Source organism: Salminus brasiliensis, chromosome 20 (genome assembly GCF_030463535.1).
Source record: "Salminus brasiliensis chromosome 20, fSalBra1.hap2, whole genome shotgun sequence".
NCBI lineage: Eukaryota > Metazoa > Chordata > Actinopteri > Characiformes > Bryconidae > Salminus > Salminus brasiliensis.
Window position 1 is genome coordinate 17,662,638 of NC_132897.1, and position 26,440 is coordinate 17,689,077.

Genomic DNA, 26,440 nt, shown 5'->3' on the forward strand with positions numbered 1-26,440 from the left:
ATATAAACCCATGCACAATACATTTGGCACCATAGAGATAAAGTATTTTACCAATTAAGCATACGGCTTGTTCTTTGGGGTGTCATGGTTCTTTAAAAAGCCTGTCGTAAGAGTGTATGGCATCTCTCCTACAAGCTCTTATTAGTGCAGATGGGGAGGAAGACGTGAGGACAGTAGATGAGCCGAGCCGGTGTCTGGCCTGTTCTGCAGGCTCCTCTCCAGGAGGTCAGCGCAATCTTTGGAGTAAAGGTCACCGCATGTCCTCGTGTCAGGTGGTGAACAAAAAGAGGCAGGAGTGTGAACGTCTCTATAAACAGTGGAAGCTCTGGCGGTGTAAATGAGACAGTCTCAGGTCTTGGAGGCTCTTTGTCACAATGAGTTACTTTTAGCACTAGAGCTACGCTCCTTCACGGTACATCTCACTCCAGCTTGTGAAGCTCTGCAGCATTGGGGTATCAGCTGTGGACTCTAGCGCTCTGGCTTATCTGAACATTCAGACACACAGGCAAGCGCGCGAGTATCCTTTATTCCACAGCTAATATTGTGCCACGTTTGTTTATTCGTCACTGTGCTCCTTTAGCTCACGGTGCAATCATGGCATAATGTCTGTGTATGTATTATTTTTCTGTGTGTCTGTATGTGTGTGTGCACATTCTGTACTCTCCACCCCTGACCAGCCCGTTGTCTGACCAGCTCAGGTCACATTAACCCAATTCTCACAGTTGTGGTCTACATGAAGCCCCACAGCTCCTCCATAATTTGGCATAGCCCGGAGCGGCTTCACACTGCTGGATTTCCATTGCGCCCGCACAGGCAATCGTGTTATTTACTGCTTACATTACCATGCGGCTTGATAAGCATATTTTCCTCAGTAGACATAACAAGATGTTTTATCGCCAAGGCTTTCCAGCACGCGTAGCGGTGCGAGCGGCCCGGCTGTATTTACATTCCCGTGCTTTATGGCATTACATAAATAAAAAACTTTTTCTGTCTTGTAATTTAGAGGTAAAATTTTCAGGCAGTGAATAACGGCATGAACCTCCTTCTAAAGACGCCTCAGCCTCATAAATCAGGGTTAGATTTGCATGCTTAACTTTCAGAGGAAATAAAAAAGTATGGTTCATGAGGGTTACAGGACATGGTTATAAAATCCCATTTTTCCTTTGACATTACATAAAGGACTCCAGTATACAGTACTATGAGTACTCTAGTACTATGAGGGAATACAGCATGCTAGATTTTGAAGTGGGAAAAGGTGTATTTTACAGAAACAGCCCCCTTAAATATATGAAGCTAATAAACTCTCTTTATAATTACAGGAGAACTTACAGTAAAAAAAATAAAGAAAGAAAGAAAGAAAATGGCCTGAGACCCACATCAGGTGTTAGCAATAGCTGTACGTCTGCCTTTACATCGAGGGCTCCACTGGCAGGTCACCCTGCGGAACCTGTGTGGGGTGGGTGCCAGGGCCATTTCTGCCCGAATTAGCCTCATCACAGGCTTTAATGTGTGCCACCCCACGGGAGGGCGGGCGTCCTGGCACGTGTGCACGGCCACGTCCAAATGGCAGGACGCTTTGCTCACAGTCGCCGCTGCACCATCCTGACAGCTCCCTCCAATTATCGCTCCCCTTGTCGCATGCCTCTGTCTTCCCTCTTGCCCAGATCACATGTGACCTCTGCCCGCCACCGCGCTGGTGGAAGGCAAAAGGGGGGACTGTGGTGGCAGAAAGGAAGGCCCATGCACCCAACTGTGCCCATATATATATACACTGTGAGACACGCACACACACCTTTTTGTAATACATGTAATGTTCTATTTTCTCTGTATTGTGTGTGTTTGTTTGTGCGGGCCTGTATACATACATGCACACAGTTTGCTTTAGTGGATTTTTCCTGCAGCTCTAATCAGATCTACTTGATTCATCAGATGCTTCTGAAGGAGGTGTCTTCATTTTGGAGCGTTTATACAATTGACAAATGCTCAATATATATATATACCTCACATGTTGCTGCATATACATAACGTGTAATGAATGGCATTTAACAAAGCCCAAAATCCATATATATTTAGAAAAGGACATGCATAGGACATGTTCCTGAGTCACTGGCTGCAACACAAGCCCAAAGCAAGCTCCATGCTCGGTCAATCATAGTAACAGTTGGAGGGTTGTTCTTTTCATGGAATTTTCTCTCTTTTTCTCCACATTTGTGCCCAATATGGCAAAAAAAGTCATCATTGGACCACAGTATGTGTTTCCAAAATTCATGTTCATTCATTCAATTCAATTGTTTAGATTTTCCTTTGAAAACTTTTGATGCTGAACTATGCTCAGTCGCTGCACAGTAGAAAAGTGCACTACTGTTCTGCCCTAATTTGCCTTTCTAGCAAACCTACTAACAGTTCTTTTTAGAAGATTTCTTTGGTCTTCAAGACCTTAACATGACCTCTGCCATTCCTCTGAACTGCCATTTATTCCTTAGATATATGATGAACTGAGTTAGGGGCTACTTGAAAACAATTCACTGTCATCTTCATATAGCTGCATTTAACTTTGTGGGCATCTGTTATTAAAATTAGCCCATGGCTCGCTGAGCTTTAAAAATGTCGATCACCTGAACAAGCCATAACCCTTAGAAGTTATTAAAGGTCTGAGACTATGGTAAACGTCATTCCCTCTGGTGCCTTATATCTGTTTTTTCACCGTAAAAGTGAAAAAACAGCCTTTTGAAGATCAGTTTATGTTCCGCACCCTTAACTATTCACAGTAACACAAGTATTGAGCAGGGGTGCTCAAACATTTGAATTCCACTATTATGTTAGACCAGATAACAGAGATTGTTAAAGGTATTAAACAGTGTAGCCTCTCAGAACCTTACAGAACCTTCAGCAGTTTCAGAGTTGCCTTCTTCACTTCTTTAACTGGAGACTTAGCAAGTTTGCATTGTTTTTTCAAGATATTACTAATATAATAATCAGTACAATAATAAATAATAACTTGACTCTAACATAAAACAACCAAAAAAATATGCTCTATCCATAAATAAGCTGCAAGCCAGCATGGAAACAGCCGGTATGCACGCTACAAAAACTATGTTCATCCTGTTTCATTTCCATGCCCCCATCCTTTTGTGCATGTGTGCTCTGGCTGTGACTGTGAGACTGTATGGAAGCTTATGCTTTTTTGTATGCAGCTGAATGTGTAACGCGTCTGGGGGCCTGACTGTAGGCCAGGCAGTGGCAGAGGGTGAAGTGTAGAGACAGGCCAGAAATTAAAAGTACAGATGAGCCCAGCGGCCTTGTTTGGATGCTCATCTGCAGTGTCGTGAGCTTTCTCCAAGGAAATGAGGAGGAGAAGTAGGCAGACACACTGAGACATAGTCAAGCAGATGTGTTTACTTACACTGATACAGATACATGAAATGACTTGGCAGAAGCACTTACATGTGGCCGCACCTCTGCCCACTTGGTTTTCTGGGACAACTTTGCACAAAGCAGGAAGGAAGTTTTACAGTTTGTTTGTTTGTTTTCCCGGTGGCAGAAAGTAGACATTTTGACTGCATTTTATTATAGAATGAGCACTTTTCCAATGTCCAACTGAGAGCATTTTTTGTTGGGTTCAGTCCTTTAATGGTTGCTCTGTAAAGTGTAAACAGTTAAGTTTCAAGTTTATTTGTCATTTGCACAACATGTCAGGACATTTATGCATTGAAATGCTTGTGGTGAGGCTCTGGTTAATGCTCTACAGGAGGACAAAACTATATACATACTAAACATAAAATAAGTTAACAAAGTTATGTAAAATTATTTTAAATAAATACAAAATATACACAAAATATACACAAAATACAGAATATACAAAGACAGGAGGGATCTGTAGAATTTCTTTGATATATACATTTTTGAGACAGGTATAGTCTGAGAGAGAATGGAGCTAAATATAAATATGTATGTTTATGTCTATTCCTGTTATATAATGAAAACTTAAATGTTAAAAGTTTATGTACGAATGAAAAAACTGATCTAACATGAGTAAACTGTTCATTTAAGTTTTTTAAATGGTTCTTCAAAGGGTTCTTCAGGAGATCCTCAGTAAAGACAATGGTTGTATACAGAACCATTACAACTCATATAACCTTGTAATGCCTATATGTCTCATGGTTCTTCAAATAAAAGAAAAGAAGGACCTGTTTAGGACTATGTGGAACCCTATTGCATTTACATTTACATTTATGGCATTTAGCAGACGCTCTTATCCAGAGCGACTTACAAGGTTACTCGTATTACAGAGGTGGGCCAATGTAGTGTTAGGAGTCTTGCCCAAGGACTCTTATTGGTGTAGCGCAGCATAGTCACCCAGACCGGGAATCGAACCCTGGTCTCCCACATGGTGTTGTTGTAACGCAATGGTAGGTGGTGGTGTTATCTGTTGCGCCACACCTACCACTCGAGCCATTATTGCTTAATAGTGTAGTAGTAGTAGTAGTAGATCAATTCAGAGGAAGCTAAAATTTGCTTAGATTTCTTGTCAGGAATCTAATTGAAATGGGAGAAAGAAATAGAAGTAAAAGTATCAGATATTTCAAAAACAATGTGCTGAAAATATTGTAGTAAAGAATACTGTTTTCATGTGGAGTACCCTGGTATTCCCTCAACAGCCAAACAGCAGTGGCTCAAGTTTATACTCAAGCCACGTTAAACATGTTAATCCACAGAAGTTAGCAGAGCTGAAAATAATGAAGGTAATTTCACGTATTAATAGTACTGATAAGTGTAGAAAATCAAAAAGTTAGTTAGTTAGTTGGTTAGTTAGTTAACCCAAACTATTCACTATCATCACTTACGGTAATTAAATCAATGTAACTAAACATTTACAATAAACACAACTCTAAAATGGCATGATTACATAAATATTTTGTATAAACAGATTGAAGATATATGACTATTCATCAAAAAAACAACTAGTTTTTACTTATGGAGTAGTCCATATATGATATAAAGAAGAGTCTTTAAAATAATCATAATAATCAGAGGGTTTTATTGCTTTTTTTCTCTTGTTGGAGCAGGAGCTGTTCAGACACTACAACCGGTGTATCTTTATATTAGCAATTAAGGTATTAAATAAAACACACCCACACCTAATCTTGAATATAAGCACAACACGTGGAAACACAATTTACTAATAACATAACAAATAAGCTAATAATAAAAATCAAATAAAACACTATGAGTGCTAGAAAGCTCTGTTTTATTTATTAACCAAAACTCTACTAAATTAAAAGTGACCAGTTTCATGAACTGAACTGAACTAAAAAATGAAGAACACACTTAAAACGTTTATTTTAGTCCAATTGTCTTTAATCAAAAACGGGTAATGAATTTCAGCTTTGAGGTTTACAGTGCAGAGCAGGTGTGGGAATCACCTTTTATAGCTCTGGTCTTGGAGGGTCAGCATCCCGCACAGTGTGGCGATTTCCCTGCTCTCACACCAGCTTCAACACATCTGTTGATTGCCAGGTTTAGTAAATTGTGTGTTTTTGTTTGAGCAGGGAAACTCACCAAACTGTGTTTGACACCAGCCCTCCTGAACCACTGTTGAAGACCCCCACTTTATATACTTCAAGACCCCAGAGAGATCTCAGAGATGGGCTTCAGCCACAGAGCCTTTCGGCATGAAGTTAGCAAAGATGCTTTAAGTATTCACAAACAAGCAGCCCTAAACGTCCCTCCCGACCTGACCACATTTCTGCCGGCTCTAGTTTGGCCACATCGGAGCGCATGTTTAACCAAGACCAATCTCTCCTCCATCTGATCCTATTGGCACGGTTCCAAACAGCTTCCTTGCCTTCTTTATGATTATTTTATCACTTTAAATTCTTTATGCTTGAGACGCTGCTGCAGTAGCCCCCGCTGGAAGCCGGCTGTGGGGGTCTGGCTTCCACCGCAGCTATTTGGAATGCCGCTCCTTTGCGACTCGGTCCCGCTCCCTCTGTTGGATTCCACTTGTCCATTAGTGCCATCTGTGCCCGCCTTTGCCGTCTGTGAGCGCCCGCGCTCCGCCAAAACGACTGGCATTTTCTCTCAAACAACCAGGGGACGGTGCCCAGAGCCGTTAGCTGGCAATGATGTGCACTTGGGCAAAAAAAAAAAAGCAGAGAGAAAAGGGAAATCACAGGAAAGAGGCATGGTAGTGAGCAGGAAACATCTGCATGCTTGCTGTGGTTTAGCTCATGCCTTTTTTCAGAGGAAAGAGGCTTCTGTGGTGACCAGGTCAGTAGGCTGAGGAAAATGGAGTGTACATAGGAAATTACATAGAGGAAGCTGCAATTTCAGTGTTTTGACGCTTTGACCCCTACAGCAGTGGTCAGCAGAAGCAACCTGCCTCCCCATAGTACTGATTCAGCATCCCTATTGATCCTGTTGTCCTGACTTACAAAAAATGAATGGTTCCTAAAGTAGTGCCCTGATGCACTTTTATTATTCATACTCCGCTTGAACTTTGTAATGTTTACATCATTTATCATCCTTACAAAAGTTTACGGCTTGATGGTAAGGGTTCAATCTGAAAATACAAAAATCACGTTTTTAGTACAGTACTCTCAATTCAGTACACACAGGCATCAAACATCAACAGACTGTTTAACAGTACTCTTTAATACTGATTATTCTGCCCACAATCAGGACACCACCCTTCCTCATTTAAACCTTAATTCTGAGGCTATAGTATCAGCTAATAGATATTACATTGGGGCTGTAATATATCATATCTCATGATTTTGTACCTTTATAATGCTGAATGCTGTAATACAAGAGTTCTTAAGCTGGTCCTCAGATTTTTTGCTCCAACCCCACTTGCAAAATATATGTATAAAGGAAAAATCTGGACCGCCAGCAAGTCATTGAGTACGACTTCTCTTATAAAAATAACTTAACATATTAACATGAGGCACATATGCACAGTTTTCTGCACAGTTCTGGTCAATTCATGAGAGGAAACCTCCTGCTAAACCAATTTTTGTTGGGGCAACCTTGGGCCACTTGCATTTTATTCTAAAAGCTATGCATGAGTGTATGGATGCTGTTGACTGTTGACTCTGTTGTGTGTCTAATGGAAAATCAATTTCATATAGATGTACATGTTAACCACAGTGCCAAGTGCTGTGCTCTGACTCTCATTACTGCCCCCACAGGTCAACTGCAAAACAGCCCTATTGGATTGGTTAACTCACTCGCCTGCACTTCTGTCCCATGATCTCTTTTGTGAATAGGAACTGGTGCCTATAATGTGTTAGGTGCAGGTAGCACTCGTGCATCTATGAGATACAGTGCACTTGTTCTTGTCAGAAGCATCTGGGCAATCCATCACTGATGGATCTTATGAAGAAACAGGCGAACTATGCTTTTCCTCTGTTTACCCTCAGTGGTGCTTCCGTTGGCATTGCGAAACTGCGGCCCGAGTGATGAACTGCATGCAAACAACATGACACCGGGTGCCAGCCTAGCCTTTTTTATTGCCAGCTCGAGATTAAAAAGCATCACTCTCCCTCTTGTCTCGTGGGTCAGTCCGGGACTCATCAGGGTTTGATTGCTGATCATATGCCACTTTATTTACCCGGAAGATTCGATTTGAGCTGGCACTCCTCATTGAAAGCATTCCGCCGCAAATACTATGTCAGCAGGAGGAACATTTTTATGTCCTTGTAAATTACGGCACTGTAGCTCTCTTGAAAGACCTCGCATTGTGGCACAGGACATGAATTACAGGGATTACCAGGATGTGTAAATCAACACACTCACTTTTAAATGAAACTAGAGGTGATGCCATTAGGTCTTGTAGGGTCTTTTGTGGAGCTACGGTCTTAGTCCTCTTGAAGTTTCAAGCTGAGAAGATGCTCATTTTTCGGTCAGAAACTGCCAGGGATGCCTTGCTTTTTTAAGGCAGAATCTGAAGTTGTCAGTTTCCTGAAGATTTCTTGACGATTTCGATGCATTTTGTGTTTCAGTGTCTGTCACTTTTTTTAACGACTGGGAGAATAATCCAAGTTGTCAGCAGGTGTGATGTTTTTGGCCGGCTTGGCTTGGTCCGGATTCTCCACCACGCCAGATGGCGGTGCTATGTGGGCCGTATGTGGACCATGGGCGTAGCGATAGTGAGGACCCAGCTCTAGAGTGCAGGATTGCTCATGTTCTGGCACTGAGTATCAGCACATTTGCAGCTGTACTTTTGTGCCATTGTGAACTTTTAATGTGTTCAATATGTGGAAGGAGGGGTGAGTTGATGCCTCATGCTGTGTCGTGTCAGAATTTGCAGATAGAAAGCACAATCAAAATCAAAAGTTACCAGTAAACATTATTGCAACCCATTATGTTATACTGAGCATTTTATTAGGAATTCCCTAAGGAAATGTGCGTCACGAGATGTACGTTGAGTTGATTTTTAAGCAGCCATAAAGTGAGTTTGCACAAAGCCAGAACTCGCTGACGGCTCTCCAGAATTGTTGCTGAGCAGTCTGTGATATTAAAAGAACCATTTTACGGCAAGGGGATCCTCAAAAGGACATGGGCCAGGGTCCAAACGCACTCTTCCACCCTCAGGTTCCTGGATCTCACTCCCTTTGAGCAGGGGAAGTGCAAGACGGCTCCTTGGGGAGCTCTAGCGCTGGGGGAATCAAGCTGTTCCAGAGCGCGGGCTAGTGGGAGATGAGATGCAAAATCACACACAGCCTTCACAGTTGGACTGTTGCCCGAGCACACAGCAGAATCAGAGCCTGGGACATGTCTCTCTGAAGCCCAGTGGCCATCAGCCCTGTGCCACGTGGAGAGCACTCCAAAGATCAGAGATGGAAAGGCGGCGGTGATCTCCAGCATGATGTCTCAGTTGGACTGATCTATATAGGTGCAGCATATGTTTGGGGTCAGGGAGGCGGGGGGGCTCTTGATGAACCGAGCCTCGTGTCTTTGCTTTAAGATGGCTTGAACTACAGACAGACTCTCTGATCAGGAAAATCAAGCGCAAGTGTTTTGTCAAGTTTTTAATAAGCTCTGTGTTCTTGTGAGCTCTCATGCTCGTCCCTTTTGAGCCGTTTCCTACTGAGACGTTTGAGTCTGGTCCACTGGAGAAGGAAAGATCATGCTCCTCTTGTGGTATTTACAGCTTGGTTGTAGTACAAAGCTGGGTTCTGTGGCTTTGAAGAGATGCTTATTGTAAGATCCCAATTATAAAAATGTAGTGCAATTATGTTGGAAAGTACAGTAAAAAAAAATAGTTAACCAGCATGCTGCTGATGGTGCAAATTAGGTCAGCCTGATATGGGAAGACATGCAATGTGCGACAAAGTTGTTGGATATTGCCAAGCAGAGAGAGATTTGCTAAATTGCGAAAGTCTACAATTTCAGGATGTCTCCTTATTGGTTGTGTAGAAATTGCAGACCCTGAAAATGACTAGATTATCACATCCATTGCTTTGCTTTTTGTTTGTTTGGTGCTCGGCCCAGTAGCATTCCTTTTTAACAGGCTAGCAGTTAAGAATGGGGAAAGTGTTACTAATGCCACAATTCAATCCAGTGGATTGGGATGCAGTCCCCATGTACACCACCCATAAACTGTAATTACAAACAACTTGCAGGTCCATTTCCAGAAGTTTCCTGCATTTTGTGTGTGAAGTAACCATCTTTATTGTAAACATGGGAACATATATTTGAGCCTGAGGCTCACTTTTGAGCATGTCCATTAGGCCATGCTTCCAAAACTATAAAAGATGATGTGCTCCCACCACGGTTGCTGTGTAAACCAGGGATTAGGAACAGAGGCCCAGCAGGGTCCTGCACAGTTTACTGATTTCCCTGCTATAACACGCCCACTAAACCTTGGAAATCAACAGGTAAGTTAAATTAGGCATGTTTGAGCAGGAAAAGCAGACAACTGTGCAGCAGTCTGACCCTCCAGAGTTCCCCACCCCTGTTTAATACCAAGAGAAATGAGCAGCAAACACTGTAAAACAAATGTTTTTGGGACACTTGCTCATTCATTCTTTCTTCTGAAATGAGTTCATCCTGCTTTTGTTGGAGTAACTGTCTCTACTGTCCAGGGAAAACTTTGTACTAGATTCTGGAGCATTGCTGTGAGGATTTGATTGCAATCAACGACAGGAGTGTTAGTGACGTCAGGACATTGAATCACCATCACCCCACCTTATCCCTAACTGCCCAAATGTATTTGGTGGAGCACCAGCCATCATTCCAGAGAACACAGTTCGACTGCTCCACAGCTCAGTGCCCGGGGGGGGGGGCTTTACCTCTCTTGCCCTCTCCTGGCACACGGCATGGTGTCAGTAGGTTTATCTGCTTATTCTATGGACAGTACTTCTCTCCAAGGACTCTACAAGCTGTGTGTGTGCATTTGCAAATCTGTGTCAGCAATGGGGGCATCATAAAGTAGCTCAATTTATTCATTAGAAGGGGTGTAGTTCTAACTCCTTACAGAATATGAGACATGGATTCTGTTAGAGGTTCATTTGCAACACCATAAAATGGTTATTTCCTATGAGAAGCCAAATAAAAGAGTGTATACAATGAACACATTAAAAATGAAGTGATTTGAATCCAAGATTTTTTAACTGCTCAAACCGTGAGGGTTGTCAATCAATCTGGATCATTATCAGTATTAAATATGGTATAAGATGGTCATCAAAAAGTATGTCTAATCAAAAAGTATGCCTAATAAACAAACATAAAAACATATCAGTCTAGAAAGTCCCATTACCCACATCATAAAACCAAAAATCCCAAGATCGTACAAGAAGTATTACCAAATACTCAACGTCAGGGTACGAGGATCAGGACTTCTCTAGATAGTGTACTTGTTCGGCTTGTTCCCGTTGTATCTTTGCCTCTCTGTGCTACATCACCCATGCACACAGTGCCTACAGTGTGAAAGATTTCACTCCAGTAGCTCATCCGTCCATCCGCTTCGCCCCCGTCTACCCAATGGACCACTCGCTCGTCCATCCAGCAACATCGCCGGCACAGCAGCCTAGCCTTCTAAACTGACATCCAGCCCACTCTCCTTCTAGCCGGGGTGGCACAGGTGGGCCTTGCCCGTCTCAGCCCGGCATGGCACTGAGTAAAGCGAACACTGCCAAGTCCGAGCCTGCTGCCTTGGAGCAAGTGGCACGGGGAGGGCCTGACCGTATTGCACCGCACCTGGTTAGCTCTCTCAGCAGAGCCGGTTCCGAGCCATTGTGTGCAGGGCGGGAGGAGGACAGCTTTTCCGAGTGCCTACCTCAAAGTCCTCAAAATCCAGTGAACTTAGGCGCGCCGTTGGCTGCGGCCAAAACAGCATCTGATGCGCCTTATTTGTTGACAGAGCGAGATCGAGCGCAGAGGGTCTGCCTCACGCGGCTTACGGTGGAGGGATGACGCAAAGCCCACCATTCGCCGATAGTCCGTGTTCGTGACATTGCGGGAGTTTCGCTCGGCGCTCATTATCGCTGGGGAAAGTAGGGCACATGATGGCAATATTTAAAAGGATCTTGGCTTATTTGGAGTTCTGATAGTTGAGAGTTTTTGATGGGGGAGGCAGTACATTTCATGGCATGCAGCGGAGGAGTTTTACTGTTGTTTAACTCAACAGGGAGGGATGAGGCGCAAAACTCAAAAAAAAATTCTATGATATCTGACCTCAAAGTGTGCAAAAGGATTTGTCTAAACAGTACATGTCAGTGCTGCCAATATACACACACAGAACATACAGAGAGAAAGAGCATTCTTGGGTTCAGCTGACCACCAAGTGTGCACGCACATGTGAGTGTGTGTGTGTGTGTAGTGGTAGGAAAAAGCTGTGCGAGAGCTCCCTCTTGGTGCCAGTGGTCCAAGTGGCTCCAGTATCTTCCCAGTGGCCTGTGCTCTGTGTGTGTGTTCTGTACAAGTGTTTAACGGTCTGTCAGAATGAGAGAGACATGCCGTGATTCAATAATACACAGTAGCTGCATGGAAAGGAGCAGAATTGGTGTATAAATTAACCCTTTTTTTATTATTCAGAATTTTGAATGAATTGGGTGGCTCTAAACCCCATAGTTGAACATAGTGGTTTTATACTGTCTTTAATGATGTATATTCTACATTATATTGTATTTAGAAAAACAATATAAGGGTGGTATGTCTAAATTGTATTATATTAAATGTTGCTTGTATTTTGTATTATTAAATTAAATGTATTTAAATAGAGTTAAGTGAAATTTTATGTATGCACATACTGGTGTCTACAAATCACATTTATATCCACTAAAAAGTAAATTTCACTTCAGCAATTTAAAGAATAATAATTGTTTTTAAAAATCATTAATTCATTCTTATAAATAATAAATCATGTATAATTTGATTGACCCTTTTTATATTGTGTTTTATATCAGAATTAAATTTGTATGCAAATATACTGAATGTTTTATCTTTTTTTTTGTTTTGTTTTCTTGCAGGGACGGTGTATGAATTTCAGCCGGGTGCATCAGTAGACAGACTTCAATCGCTGAAATATGTGGACGCCCAGTATTGCAGAGTGGACAACGAATACATCAATACATCAACTCTTCATTTTTGTTGTAGATGATAGAACTTGTCCGTGGACCAACGGTAGCACAGTATGTATCTGTTTAGGGCTCTTTTAATTCTACACATTGGCTGACCCCAACTATTACATCTGCTTTAAATGATTTCGATTGTGTCCCTCAAGCTGCTAAAAGAGGGTTGAGTCATGATTATGTGTTTTAGCCTCTCTGATAGTTTTAACTCAATATAAAGTAAGTACATCAAAAACTGCCTGAATTTGTGCCGGGTTGGGTTAGCCGCTTTGTGCGCAGCAAAGGCTTAACATATTCTGACCATATTGTGCCTTCTGTGGGGGGAAAAAACTAATTTTAATGGACACAGACGGAGGCTATTTAAAAAAAAACCCACACAGAACGAGAAGAGGCTGTTTGCCGTTGGCATGGAAGTAGAAATAATCCCAGTAGGCTTGGGGAGTGCAGAAGTCCAGTGCCTTTTGGCAATGTCTCACCACAAAGCCTCTCCATGTCCACTATCGCCCGATGCCTGGCGGGACCTCTTTGACTGGAGATCTTGTCATTTTAACACTGAGAAGTGCACACGCATGACAAATTGTAGACAGAACGCCCTAAAGGTACTGGACGCAATAAGACTTTGCCCTTTAGTTCGTGAAGACACCTTTCTATCATTGTGCGCTTGGGACCTAAAAATTAATAGAGCGTTATTGCACCGCAAGACAGCCCGTGTAACCAAAGGACTGCGGCTACTTTTTGAGGGACAGATGCTTCAAGACCTTGACATGGTAGTTGGTATGTTTTCATGTAATTTTTTTTTTTTTTTTTGACCCTCCCTCCCTCACTCCCTCCCTCCTGTGGTTCCTTGCTCGCCAGTGCTCTGACTATCACAGCCCATCAGTGTGGCCAGTTTTAAGATACCCAGACTCTCCGAGGGCCTTCCCAACAGCGTCTCGACCCAACAGCTCGCTCAGCACCAGAGTATCAAAGTTTAATTAAAATAATTAAATGCAACAGCAAGCAGCAGCCTGTGAAGCTTTAGTGCATCTCTTTTTTTTTATGCCTTCTGACATTGAATGACCCGTTACTGTATCCGCATCGTTCAAAATTACAAGGTTCCGCCACCGTGGCAACCTGAAAATCTCTCCAAAAGGAAAAAAGGGGCGACGGATGGATAAGTATTGTTCATTTCCAGAAATTATCTTCATCCTCATACAGAACCCCCCCACCACCCCCCCTCCACACACACACACAAAAAAGCGAGCAATATATATTGTGTTGTGGGTTCGGCCGTTGCGCTGTCATGACGCCATTCGCGAAATGATGCCAGCACGGGCGGAAACATTGCGGGGGGAGGAAAAGGGGCGGCAGCTGAAGAAAAAGGCTCGAACGATCCAGTCACTTTCGATACGCTACTTCAGATGCAAAATGGATATTCGAGTCGAAATCTGACAAAGCGCGCCAGCTTTGATGGGAAGCGGTATAGACAATGACCAGTGGCTGGGTCAGTGGGATGTCTCGGTGCAAGCAGGGAAGCTTATCAAATGACACTAAAAATAAGTTCAACAACCATCAAGTTTGAGGGGGGAACAGAACAGGGTGCAGCGGCTCCCATTCGGCTGGGCATGCAAGTGCACCAGACAGTAGAAGCATCGCACACACAAGCGCCCTGGTCTAATTATTCCTTTGTTGTCCTTGTCTCCGAATGTAAGAGACGAGGATGATTCCTCTGGCCCAAAAAAACAAACAGAAAAAAAACACACATAAAAAGGTGACATTAAAAATGCAATTCTGCAGATGCACTTTTAAAAGTGTGATGCACTTTTTTCCCTTAATATATGATTTTTTTTTTTGTCTTATGTCAGAAATCAGAGGACTGTTATTAACCCTTACTAATGAGCTATTTACATATTGGTCACAACACAGCTTTTCACCGTACTAATTCACCGCATAGAATTTAGCAGCACGGTTTCGCCTTTGCCTCTCCAAAGCACTCTTACGGAGAGATCAGTGGGTTTTATATTTTGGTTTTTGTTTGTTTGTTTGTTTTTATATCATACCAAAGTTATTTTCTATATTTTTATGTATTAAATATTTTTCACAATATTATTTTTCTTTTTATATTGTTTTATATTTATATGTTTATAATATTTTCGTATTTTATTTTCCTTATTTTGTGTGCACATTAATGTACATGGAGAGGGGAAGGTGGCAACTGAAAAAAAAAACCTGAAATGCTTAAATTGCCTTTTTTTTCACCTTTTTTGTTTTCAAGAAAAATTGTTTTAGATTTTTTTTGGTATCAAAGCCCATCTGTAAAGTAAATGTGAAACTTAATTAGTTTTGTTATTCAATTATTACATTTTATAAATGTATTTTATTACGGTTAAATTGGCATCCTGCACACAGGGGGGGAAGAAATGATTTTTAAAGAAAAATTATTCTCAGTTTAAAAACTTAAACATATCCATTGAAATACAATTGAAAAAAAATATACAAGACATTTTTGAATGTTGCCACAAATATATGCACTGTTTTGTGTAGAGATAAACACAATATTGCCTAAGTATCTCAGTCAGTGCCTTTTACAAATGAATAATATGGTAGGATTGTTGATCCGTGTGTTATCTATGATGCTGTGATTTTAAACATATCACTGAACTCTGGCCACTGAATGTAAATCACCCCCAAAGTCCATGTTCCTCTCTTCAATGCGCACCAAAAAGCATCAGCACTCTCTGTAATTTATAGCCTTCACACCATGCATGAAGTTAAAATGAGCTGCAGGCAATGTGGACATTGGATAAAGAGTCAGTTTGTGGAAATATGGATTAATCAGTCGTTCATTGTGTGCATTAACAGTGGCGGTTTTACAATATGTGCAGTTATTTTATAGATACGGTAGATGTTTCACTTGTGCTAAAATATCATCACAGTGCAGATCATTATTATGCATTTTCAGTAACAGTATTCTTCACTGAGCTTCTTTTTCGCTCATTATTGCTCTGTCTCCATTTGTACGAAATAAATGCGTATTTTGTAAAGCACGGCTGCGGTCACTCTCTCTGAGCACCCAGATGGTATCACTGAACGTTAACTGATTTATCAGTCGCCACACATAAGCAGATTACTTTGCTCAGCTGACCATTTGCACAGCTTAAAACACATAGCAATAATTTAAAGATATTAAAAGCCATATTTTCATATGCTTTTCTGCAACCGCTTTAAACCAAAAGATCTGCTTATCTGTCCACTTATCTCCTCATTTCACTGGGACCACCAAATTGACCTGTTTTTATATACAATGCTGTGCCACAGCAGCAGCTGTAATTTTGCCCACTCCTTTTTTTTGGCAGTTTTTTAAAGCTGAAAAAATGTTTTAAACCTAAATGATTCTTTTTTATGTTTAATCAGTATTTCTTTTTTAATTCTAGTGTAATTAAATTGTTTTCCTTATTTTTATTTGATTTTATATTATTTGTAGACGTGATAATACGATATAAGGTATTAAGTATGTAGCAGTAGCAGTTATATGCAAAGCATTTAGAGTAAATACAAATAAATAAATAAATCATTAATACAAAAAATATATATATTATTTGTATTTGCCATGTAAAACCTGATTAATTATTACAAGTAAAATTTGGGGAGATGTCCGGAATCCAACCCAGTGGCTTAATTATTTATATAATTGTTTTTAATAAATTCTTGTTACATTTTTCTGTTTATTAGTGTTTATTCTAATGGTATATTGTGTTGCAGACTTCTTTCTCAGATAAATAGCTTTGACAGTTTGCTTAGGTGTCTTTTTAGGTACCATAAGACTGTGGCATGGTACTGAATGTAGTAGTCTATCTTCGCTGTCATTCAAAAACCTTTTATCCCAACTTTTTTCACAATTTTCACTTTTCAACATCATGTGAATCTGACTGATGAATGGACGAATAGAAATTACTTGGAATAAAATATTTTTACATGACTTCCATTGAAAGTTAAAAAGTTATTTTCCTCCCCAACCGAGACCAACCGAGTAATACCACAGTGATCAAACACCACAGTAATGATACACTGTCTAGACAAAAGAGGGTACTACTGTACAGGTGTATTTCTGTCAACCAAAGTATAAACAATCTACGTCCTTCTGGAACTGCGGGCCTCATTTACCAACATCCTAACAACGTCCTAAGAATTTTTTCCTAAGAACCCATTTAAATTATGTCTGATTCATGCTGTGTTTTTAAACGGCAGACTTGTTGTGGTCCTCAAAAATGAAAAAAAAAAACAAATAATAAACCTTGGTGAATGTCAGAATTGTTTAAGACATCATGTAGAAAAGCTATACTGTATCTTGCCCCTATTTTCACAACTTAGAAATTATTTAAAAAAAAAAAAAAAAGCTAAGAGCCCTCGGTCAAGGCTCTAGGAGGCAGGACCCTGAAGTCCAGGGTTTACGGAATCAGTACAACAGAATATGGTACACTTGTTACCTGCCTGAAGGCACTGAAAATCCCAGTGATGAGCAGTGTACCCTGAAAGATACAGTAGAGTAAATGTGTTTGTTTATCATATATACACTATCAATGAGGCATGTGGTTGTTAATATGCATTATATACAGTGGTACCAGTTAAATGCATGTAAGCCACTGTGATGAAACCTTAAAGGCTCTTCTCAGTGCCACTCCGATCCTGCCTTGGCCATTTCTCACAGGTTTCTTATTCTTCCCCCGATCGGACCCGATCTCACTCAAGTCCCGGTCACTTACCAGGGTGCCAGTGTACCCACTGAGAGTCTTATCCAGCTGAAACTACACCTGTCACTGACCCCCGCCCCAGCACACACACCCACGCATACTGGCCTGCCCCCTACCCCCCCGCCAGGCCCTTGTTAACCACACTCTCAGACTCTGCCTGAATATGTGTGGCCTTCCGAGGTGTCCCAACCTTGCTCTCCAGCTAGGTCCCGTATCACCCAGAGGGTGTGACCGAAGCCTTCTCGCAATCCACAGACACCTTCCGAGCCAATTGCCTTTCCAAATGAGGCGTGACTGAAGTTTCACGCACCCGGGTTTAGTGATAAAGCAACTTCGCTTAAAGTCGTAACCGCTCTGCCTTTAATGCAACATTACTTTAAAGGGGGGAATTTTCTGCTCAAGCTGGAAAAGTGCTGTGAATGAGTAGAACTGCACGCCTCATCATTACGGTGCTTGGTTGTCTTATGAGGGATGAATGTTGAATTACTCTGCCTTAAATGGATCTTCCGTTTTGAAGTGATTTGATGAGGAGACAATTTGATGTCTCCGTCTGATGATTGGTTTCTAGAAATTCTAGAAAGCCGTTCCTGGACCTTTCTGCAGATTTCACTAAAAATATGCAGTCAGATCCATAAGTATTTGGACAGTGACACTTGATTTGAAATGAAGAAATTAGGATGTGACAGAAGTGCAGCTTTTCAGCCTTAATTCAAGGGGTTTAACAGAAATGTTGTATTATAGCCATTTTTACACACCCCCTCCATTTTTACACGTTCCCTCCATTTTTACAAGCTCCAAGGCACAATCGGACAATCAACTGATAAGCTCAGACCAGTTGTAGCCTTGTTCCCTCGTTACCTCATGACACATTAAGGAGATAAAAGGGCTGGAGTTTATTCTAAGAGTTAACTGTGCATTTTGGTAGTCATTCTTGGGAACTCTTGATCCAAGGAGGTGTGAATGCAAGTGATGAAGGCCATCATTAGGTGAAAATCCTCCAAAACAAACCTATTAAAGGAAAAAAAAAAAGCTCAAGCACTTTTAAGGCAAAAAAATTGAAAGTTCTTAAATGGGCAGGTCAGTCCTCTTTTGACTTTTGACTTCGACAAAACTGCAGCAGAAAGACTCACAAACAAGCAGCAACCGAAGGCCTGGCACAGTATCTGAAGTGAGGAACCTCACTGCATTTAGTGATGTCCTTAGGTTCCATTCTTCAGGCAATCACAGACTGCAAAGAGGTTGCCTCCCCTTGAATTTGTAGTCTGAAGGTCTACACGTCAATCACATCTTGGCCTCTTCATTTCAGATCCACTGCGGTGGTGTACGGAGGCAACATAACATAACATAACGCAATATCACCGTCCAAATACTTATGGACCTGACTGCGCATTCTGCTTGTATGTGCATTTTAAATTACACAGACTCGTTACTTAACGAAAAGCTTTTGTCTAAACGGAAACCATATGCTTATTTATGGAGCTCATAAAAATCAAATGACACTTCCTTTGGTTGGCTCTAATTGAATGCGCTGGCTTAGGCAGCTGTTTGCTCCTTAAGCCCGTCTAGGCCCGCAGGTTATCCCACTTGTCACAGTTGTTACAGGAATGTGGGCAAGTGTGGAATCAGATATTTATGCATATATAACCTTTCATACAGGGGCCATTCTGCGGAAGCTAGCGCTGGCAGTTTCCCTTAGGACCAACTTGTTAGACTTCACACTTGATTTTCTGCTTCATATTTCAAAGCAAATAAAAGCTAATCCCACTCATATTGTAAAGTAGTCTGTACTTTCCAACATTTGGGAAGTGCAGGTGGAGGATTACTGTTCTTAGGCTTTTCATAACTCCTAGGCCATAATCAGCTGTTTTGGTGAATTGCTGATATGATTTCTTTTTTTCTTTTTTTTTTTGTGGCTGTGCTAGTTAAGCTTGATTGACCATGTTTATGTAGACCTGTGCTTGTGTTTTTGTGGACAGCTCTGTTGGTGTTTCTTGCTTTATTATAATAGTATAACAATAGTTATTTATATATGTATTTATAAATGTATATATATTTATATATTTATATATGATTTATGACCCATTCTGCTCTCTTCAACTAATGATTTCATAAGTCCACTGATATTTGTGTGGGTTTATTTATTACAGTCGGAATCCCTTCGACATCCCTTAACCCCTCCCCCCCTTTTTTTTTGTTACCGTGTTTTGATTGGTCTGATTGGTTGTATAGAACATGTTGCACCTTAAATACCAACTGTATTTACTTTGGCATAGTTAAAAATCGAAGGTTCAGTACATGGAAGGGTCAGACCAAAATGGGACTGCAAAACAGGCGAATTCCAAAATTCCCAAAGTGTAAAAGGGTAACTCTAATTTGGCGAGCGAGGAAACTAAAGCCGGGGAAGCTGTGCTAGGCTTGAAGCTATCTCGGCTACAGTCTCTTCAGCTAGCTAACTACATACCATGCTAGGGAGACACAGAGTGGACAGCAGCGCTATCCAGTGAAGCTCTGGAATAAAATGGTTTTATTACAGTGTTAAAAACAAAGCTAGCGATGCTACGCTATGCTATGCCACAGCCGTCACTGTGATGCTAACCAGCTATTTCGAGCAAAGCTCACAATAACAGGGTGGTAACATACACCTGTCTAAACTATATCTGAGCATTTTACTATTTATACCTCAAAGAAATCTAAAAATGCAACTTAATAAACAGCTGTAGGATGAATATGCAAATGGATTGTTTGTGACATCATAGACATATTTCATTTGTTGTTGCTGCTTAATGTCCCACAGCTTGAAGCGTCCCATTCTGAAATGATACTTTTAAAACTCTATGATAAGAAAGTAAGCCGTTTCTGGTGCCTTTTAGTTTAAAGACCCTTTGCGTAATATAAGATCCAAACCGAGAAGCGGTATTGTTGAGCGTGTCGCTGATGATGCTCAGAGATGCTGGAGATTGATTGCAGTCTTGCGGTAAGACAATACAACCTGTCGAACATTTAGTAAATCCACCCAGTGGATTTTAGTAAATCCAGCCAGACTTTTGAACGTTAACCTGATAATGCAGAGCACCTACAAGTCTCTAAAAACAGACAACACACACACGCACACACACTAAAGCAGCTCAACACAATATGTGCAGTAAACTACCATGAGGCATGTGTTGACTCAGACGCCAACACACTCACCTCAGCGCTGCAGGGCCAGAGCTCCGTCTGTTAATGATAAAACCCAACATACGAGTGTCAGTTCACTGAAGGCTCTTGTATGAGAGCGAAAATATTGTCCGGGCAGCCTTTGGTTCCACTCACCCTGGCACCGAAACTGACAGAGGAGCCTCTGAGCCAATCCAAAGCGAGGAGCGTTTAATTGCCTCGGACGGTGGGCGGGGCTCTCGGCGGCACGGAGAGTCACCTTGCCACTGGTCAGGAAAGTTCATTTAATGAACATGGAGAGGAACAATGGCTGGAGGTGATTGTTCTCTCAGCGCGTTTAGGAAGGCCTGTGTCACGAGAAGCCTCAAACAGCTTTTAGAATTCACCAGCAGATGTTCTGGAAATTTGTGCTAATGTTCGGAGATTTCACATCCTGCTCGCAACCGGTGTGGGTGATTTGGTACGATCTTAATGAGGTTGTTTCTTTTTTTTTATTGAAAGACACCGAAGTAATCGCACAGTATTTTACGCACTGCTCCACATTGACCCGTTTAAGTGCTATCAGAGACCTGGATGTGCTCCCACATGTCAAATCCTCCCTCTCATATTAATGTCACAGTTATTGACTCATTTATAGTAGTTACTAGATAATACATTTATTATGATGAGGGACTAAAAAAATGGGCTCTACATAATCTGCTTATTGATTTATAGTATTTTCTGCGAAATTATCGTTAAGATTGAAGGGGAGTTGGTTGGGTCTGAGATGGTTTATTGTAGAAATGAACAGTGCTAGTAAGGGGATCCAGATGTAACGACTTCATCTAGAGCTGGGCAATAAGATGATATTTTACCGCATTGTGATGAATTCTGTTATCAACAATATTCCTAATAAACACTGATCAACTGCAGGCTTCATTACAAACAGTGTAATTAGACTGATTTCATTAGCTGAAGAGCAGCAGATGTTGTTTTTGATGTATTTAGTCTATGATTATATGTATTATTAATTATTGTAATATAATATTTCTACCATATCACCCAGCCCTTACTACAACCTAACTATAACCATTTTTTATTTACTAAAGTTTACAGAGTGAATGAGGTTCGGATCCGGGTACTTTGCCCTTACGTAATGCCCCTGCCCCTTTTTGAATGAATACGATTGCTCTAATTTGACTGGTGGGAAATACAAATTTCAGTCAAATCATATCATGCCGTTGTCGGTCAATGATTGCAGCATTCTATAGAGAAAATGCCCATATAGTTTTATTATTATGGCATTAATGCAGCATTTGAGTTTGAATTTGGAACAGACAGGTGAAGCATCAACAGTGCAGCATCAGTATTCAGTATTTGAACTTTTAACATGGTAACTGTTGACTTCAGGATCATTAACTGACCTGTGATGAAGTGTCTACCACAGATGTACACTGTGTATTACCTGATCAGGTCCCACAGTTTTAACACCGTTTTCAGATGAGCCACATCTCTCTTCTTTTGGTTGTCCTTAGTAAAGAAAATCGCTTGGATGACAGGGAAGCGACATGTGGTTGCTCTCATCTATATGTGTGAGGAACACTGTAAAGGGTCCATAATAGTTTTTTTTTATATATATATATATATTTATTAAGTCCACTTATGATATATTAATAATTGCCAAAAACATTTTGTATGACCGTTTTCTAACCTCTCTTCATCCCTTAGACTGTTTTGGTTTGTTACGATTGTATGGCCTCATTCAAAACGCAGGCTGGGGCTAAGCGTCCGTAAGCGAAATATGCGAGTATATGTAAAAGTGTATCATGGTATTATCATTTTTTTAAAGTTTGGCGGTTTCACGGCATATCACTATATCACATATCACTATATTTTTATTTAGAATATTCATTTTTCCCAGTAAGATTGACTTTGAAAACTGGCTAATGAATTTTCGTTTATTACACTAGAATCTTATTAGAAACATTACACCCGTCTTTATAGCTTAACAGTGACTTACTTTGCTACAAATACACATATTCAACAACTAAAGTGTGTATCAATCTGAAAGTTCAGTTTCACCTCCAAAAGCTTGTAGTGTGTGTGTGTGTGTGTGTGTGTGTGTGTGTGTGTGTGTGTGTGTGTGTGTGTGTTTAGCAGAAAGCGAGTTAAAGCACTATTTGTAATTTACTGTGTGATTGTAGTGTGAGGTGTGAGAAGACTGTGAGGTGACCTCACCCGAAGATCTGATAGGACGTCTGCCTCACCTCTGTAATTGTGAATTTGCAGACAGAAGCTAGTGGGTTTCCTTGAAATCAGGTGGACATGAAAACAGCCCAGGGGTCCTTCAGGAGCTTTTGTGTGCTAGCCTACTGTTGCTAGCAACATAATGCTAAGCGTTTAGGCTGTTTGTGGTGCGTCTAAATCATGCAGTGCTAAATTTCGTTCTGCACTTTTTTGTGGCTTTGCAGTATTATAGTATGTACGAAACGAGGGCGGTAGACTGTCATACGGCCCAGCACTATGATATACTATATAGATTCGAGTCTTGCTATTATGGGATGTGCAGTCTTGTTCTTCAGGACAAAATTCCTTTTTCTTGGCATGTTTTTGTCATTTCCTCACATCATCAACATATGTTAAGCAAATAGAAATGACAATCTTTAAAGAACTTGAAATGAATGTAGTGAATAATACAACTACATTCAAATATTATAGGAAAACAACAGGCATGAGAGTTGACAGGCAACTAAAAGAGTTGACAGCGCTACTGTAAATCAACGCCACACAGCATGTACGCAGTCTCTTCCTGTTCCTGTGCAAAGTGGTGTTACTGAGGATCGTTCCACTCCAGATTGGTCCAGCTCGGTTTGGGTCGGTAATCCAGCCTGCCCACCAGAGAGCAAGGCCGAGAGAAAGGCGCTTTACTACCTCAGCTGCTCCAAGTTCTCGAGCAAACACAGCCCTCCCACATGCCCAGCAGCACCTCTTCCCGTCGCTGGCATCGTTTAACATTACGATATTTTCTCCGTGTTTGCCGACGGATGATGGGCCCTCATTGCTATGCAAGTGCCAGATGAATCATAAACCTATACCATATGCCATCGCAATTTGCTGATGGGCCCAAGCTGTTTTGGTGGATATAAAATCCAGGGATTATGAATGCTTGATCCTCAGTGAATGGAAAAAGGCACAAGGTAGGGTGAGCACAACCTCTCTTATCTCCTAGCTTGGGTCAGCAAGCGGTGAAACTGGCAGCACTGGTGACCTTCCCTCAGATTACCTTCACCCCTGCCCCGCCCCACCCCCCCACTGTGTGGTGAAAATTTCACTGAGCCTGGTGTGCTACACACAGTAGTAGTAAACAGTATAAAAGGGAAAATACCTGCACTAGACTCACGAAACAACATGTTTTGTCTGGTGTGCGCGGAGAGCCTGAAAAACAAACAGGATAAACAGGATTTGGATTATGGCTTTATTTTCACCTCTCCATATTTTCACCTCTGATTAATCAGAACAGTTTTCCTCTGGTAGTCGGATCATATCAATTTCCTTAGACAGGTGATTTTTATTTATTTATTTTTATCACAATTATTTTCTTTGCTTGTTTTCATTATTTGGAAGGTGGGCTTTTACTCAAACATATACAAAAAACTGCCTCTTGAATATATAACACAAACCTGAACACAAACATAATCCATACTCTAAACAAATCCATAATTTAGCTTGAAGTATGAGATGCTGGTATTTACATATCTGCTTTATAGCTAATGTAGTTGTAGTGGTTTTGTATTACTGTATATCCTTACTCCAGAAACCCAACCCAACCAGCCCAGGTTAAATGTGTGAAACTAATTATTAATTTAATCTGATTTAATCTTCATAAACTTCAATCATAAGAGTTAACATAGCATTATGCAATGCAAACCAGTAGGTTAAACTGCATGTTGGTTAAGGGTCACACAGATGGGTTTATTACTTACGTACATTATTTGATACAGTTAGATCATAAATAAAGTAATAAGGCTATATGCCATTTAAGAATAACACCTCTGAACAATATTAACTGTGGAGTATGAAGAGTATAGAATAAGCAGAGGAAGAGCGATATACAGAAAAAGGGAGAGGTAAGCGAGAGAGAGGCAGGGATTCACTGGTATTCTACATTACGGCATTTAGGTATTCTCTTACTTAATTCTTACTTAGTGATCTTTACCAGCCTTGCTTCGAAAACTGCTTTTTAAAAACCAGACCACACATCTCTTTGCGGCATGCTGTAAACCTGGAGCGCAGAATGCAAAATGTAGTTGAGTTGAGTTACATGTGTTCCTTCACCTGAGAGCTTCCTGTACTCAAGTTTAGTGGAAAGCAATGACAAATCTCTACCAGCAGCTTTAAAATGAGTGCAGCGCAGTGAAAATATCCCAAGTTAGAAGACAAACGGTTCTGGAATAATGGAATGAAAGCATGTCAGATTCTTGAAAACAACAGTGGTACAAGATATACATTGAAAACCTAATGACTGCATACCCAACAGGCTGCACCAAAACATCTCCAACCCACCCAGGCATGAATTATACAAGTCCTCTGAAGGTGCCCTGTGCTATCTGGCACCACTGTGAGCAGCTATGAACTTTTCCAGGACATCCCTCATATGCTCTATCAGATTAAGATCTGGGAAAGGTGAAAGCCAGGGCATCACCTTGAAATCTTCATGTTCCACAAAGCATTCCTAAACAGTGTGTGCAATGTGGCAGATGTCTTATCCTGCTGAAAGATGGACTCAGGAAATAGCATTTCAATGAGATGTGTACATGGTCCACAACCATGTTTAGGAAGGTGGCTCTTGTCAAATTGATATCTGAATTCCAGGACCCAGAGCTGCCCACTGCCCAGAGCATTCCACTGGCGTGTCCTTGTACCATTACTTCCCCAGATGTTCCAAGCCATCCCAATGATGTAAAAGAAAACAGGACAAGGTGATTGTTTTTCCTTGGATCAAGGTCCAGTTCAGGTCCAGGACATTCTGTGCCTATTGTTGGCTCTTATGTGTGGACAGGGGTAAGCATGGGGCAGTAGGTGCCAACTACTGCAGCATTGAGTCATTCACCCCCCCCCCCCCCCTCAAACTAAGGATGGGAGGCATCGCCCTAGCACCAAGCGAGAACAGCCATTATTATGAAACTGCTATAACAGTCTGAAAGCAGTTGCACTAGTAAAACTGCACTGAAAAACTGGAAAACTGAGATTTTAAGCTTCAGGGTCGCTCATTTTTCACCAAATTGCAGTTGTTTAACACACTATAAGCATTGGAGTATGTTTGTAATGCAATAGGCTTTTTTCCACACAGAAGAATAAACAGCAGAGATTAACTTACAAAGTAATTGTAGCAAAGAGTTTGTTTACAGTGCAGTTTTTTGGGATACTTTCAAAATTTGACACAGTGACCCAAAAGATTTGATTGCACACAGTAGAAAATGAAATTTACTATAGATGTTATCAGTACGTGATGTTGATAGACAGCTGGCATGTCCAACTGGCAACCTGAGAGTGTTCCACACTTTTGGACTTTTGATTACAACTATCAGCAGACCTGGAAATCATGGCTATATGGCTAAGTCAATGGGCACTGGGTCAAATTCTAACAAACCTAAACGGAGTGGATGTGTATATTGTGAGTCACGCTGTTGATGTACCACACACTGCATTTAATGCCCTCAATGTAAATGTGGTTCTCAGTTAAAGGACATTTAAAAAGCCTGTCTTCATTTAGAGCCTGTAATGGTCACCATTACAGCCATTGCTAAGAATCTGGTCCTCTAGTCAACCACAGTGAAAGTCATTATTCACAAATGGAGAAAACTGTGGTAAACCTCCCTAGTAGCGTCCGGACTACCAAAATATCACCAAGAGCCCATCACCAACTCTTCCAGGAGGTCACAAAGAAATCCAGACCAACATCTAAAAAATTGCAGGCCTCACTTGCCTCAGTCACCATGA

General features: G+C 41.1%; 1 protein-coding gene across 1 annotated transcript in view; it reads left to right on the top strand.

Annotated features, from left to right (window-relative positions):
• The window catches only part of antxr2a (ANTXR cell adhesion molecule 2a), a 64,427-nt gene extending 48,829 nt beyond the window's left edge, over positions 1-15,598 (top strand). Inside the window, exon 17 of the mRNA XM_072665060.1 lies at positions 12,474-15,598. Within this exon, the coding sequence (XP_072521161.1) occupies positions 12,474-12,509 (36 nt within the window). The 3' untranslated portion in view covers positions 12,510-15,598. The remainder of the gene's footprint in view (positions 1-12,473) is intronic.
• The last annotated feature ends 10,842 nt before the right edge of the window (positions 15,599-26,440 follow it).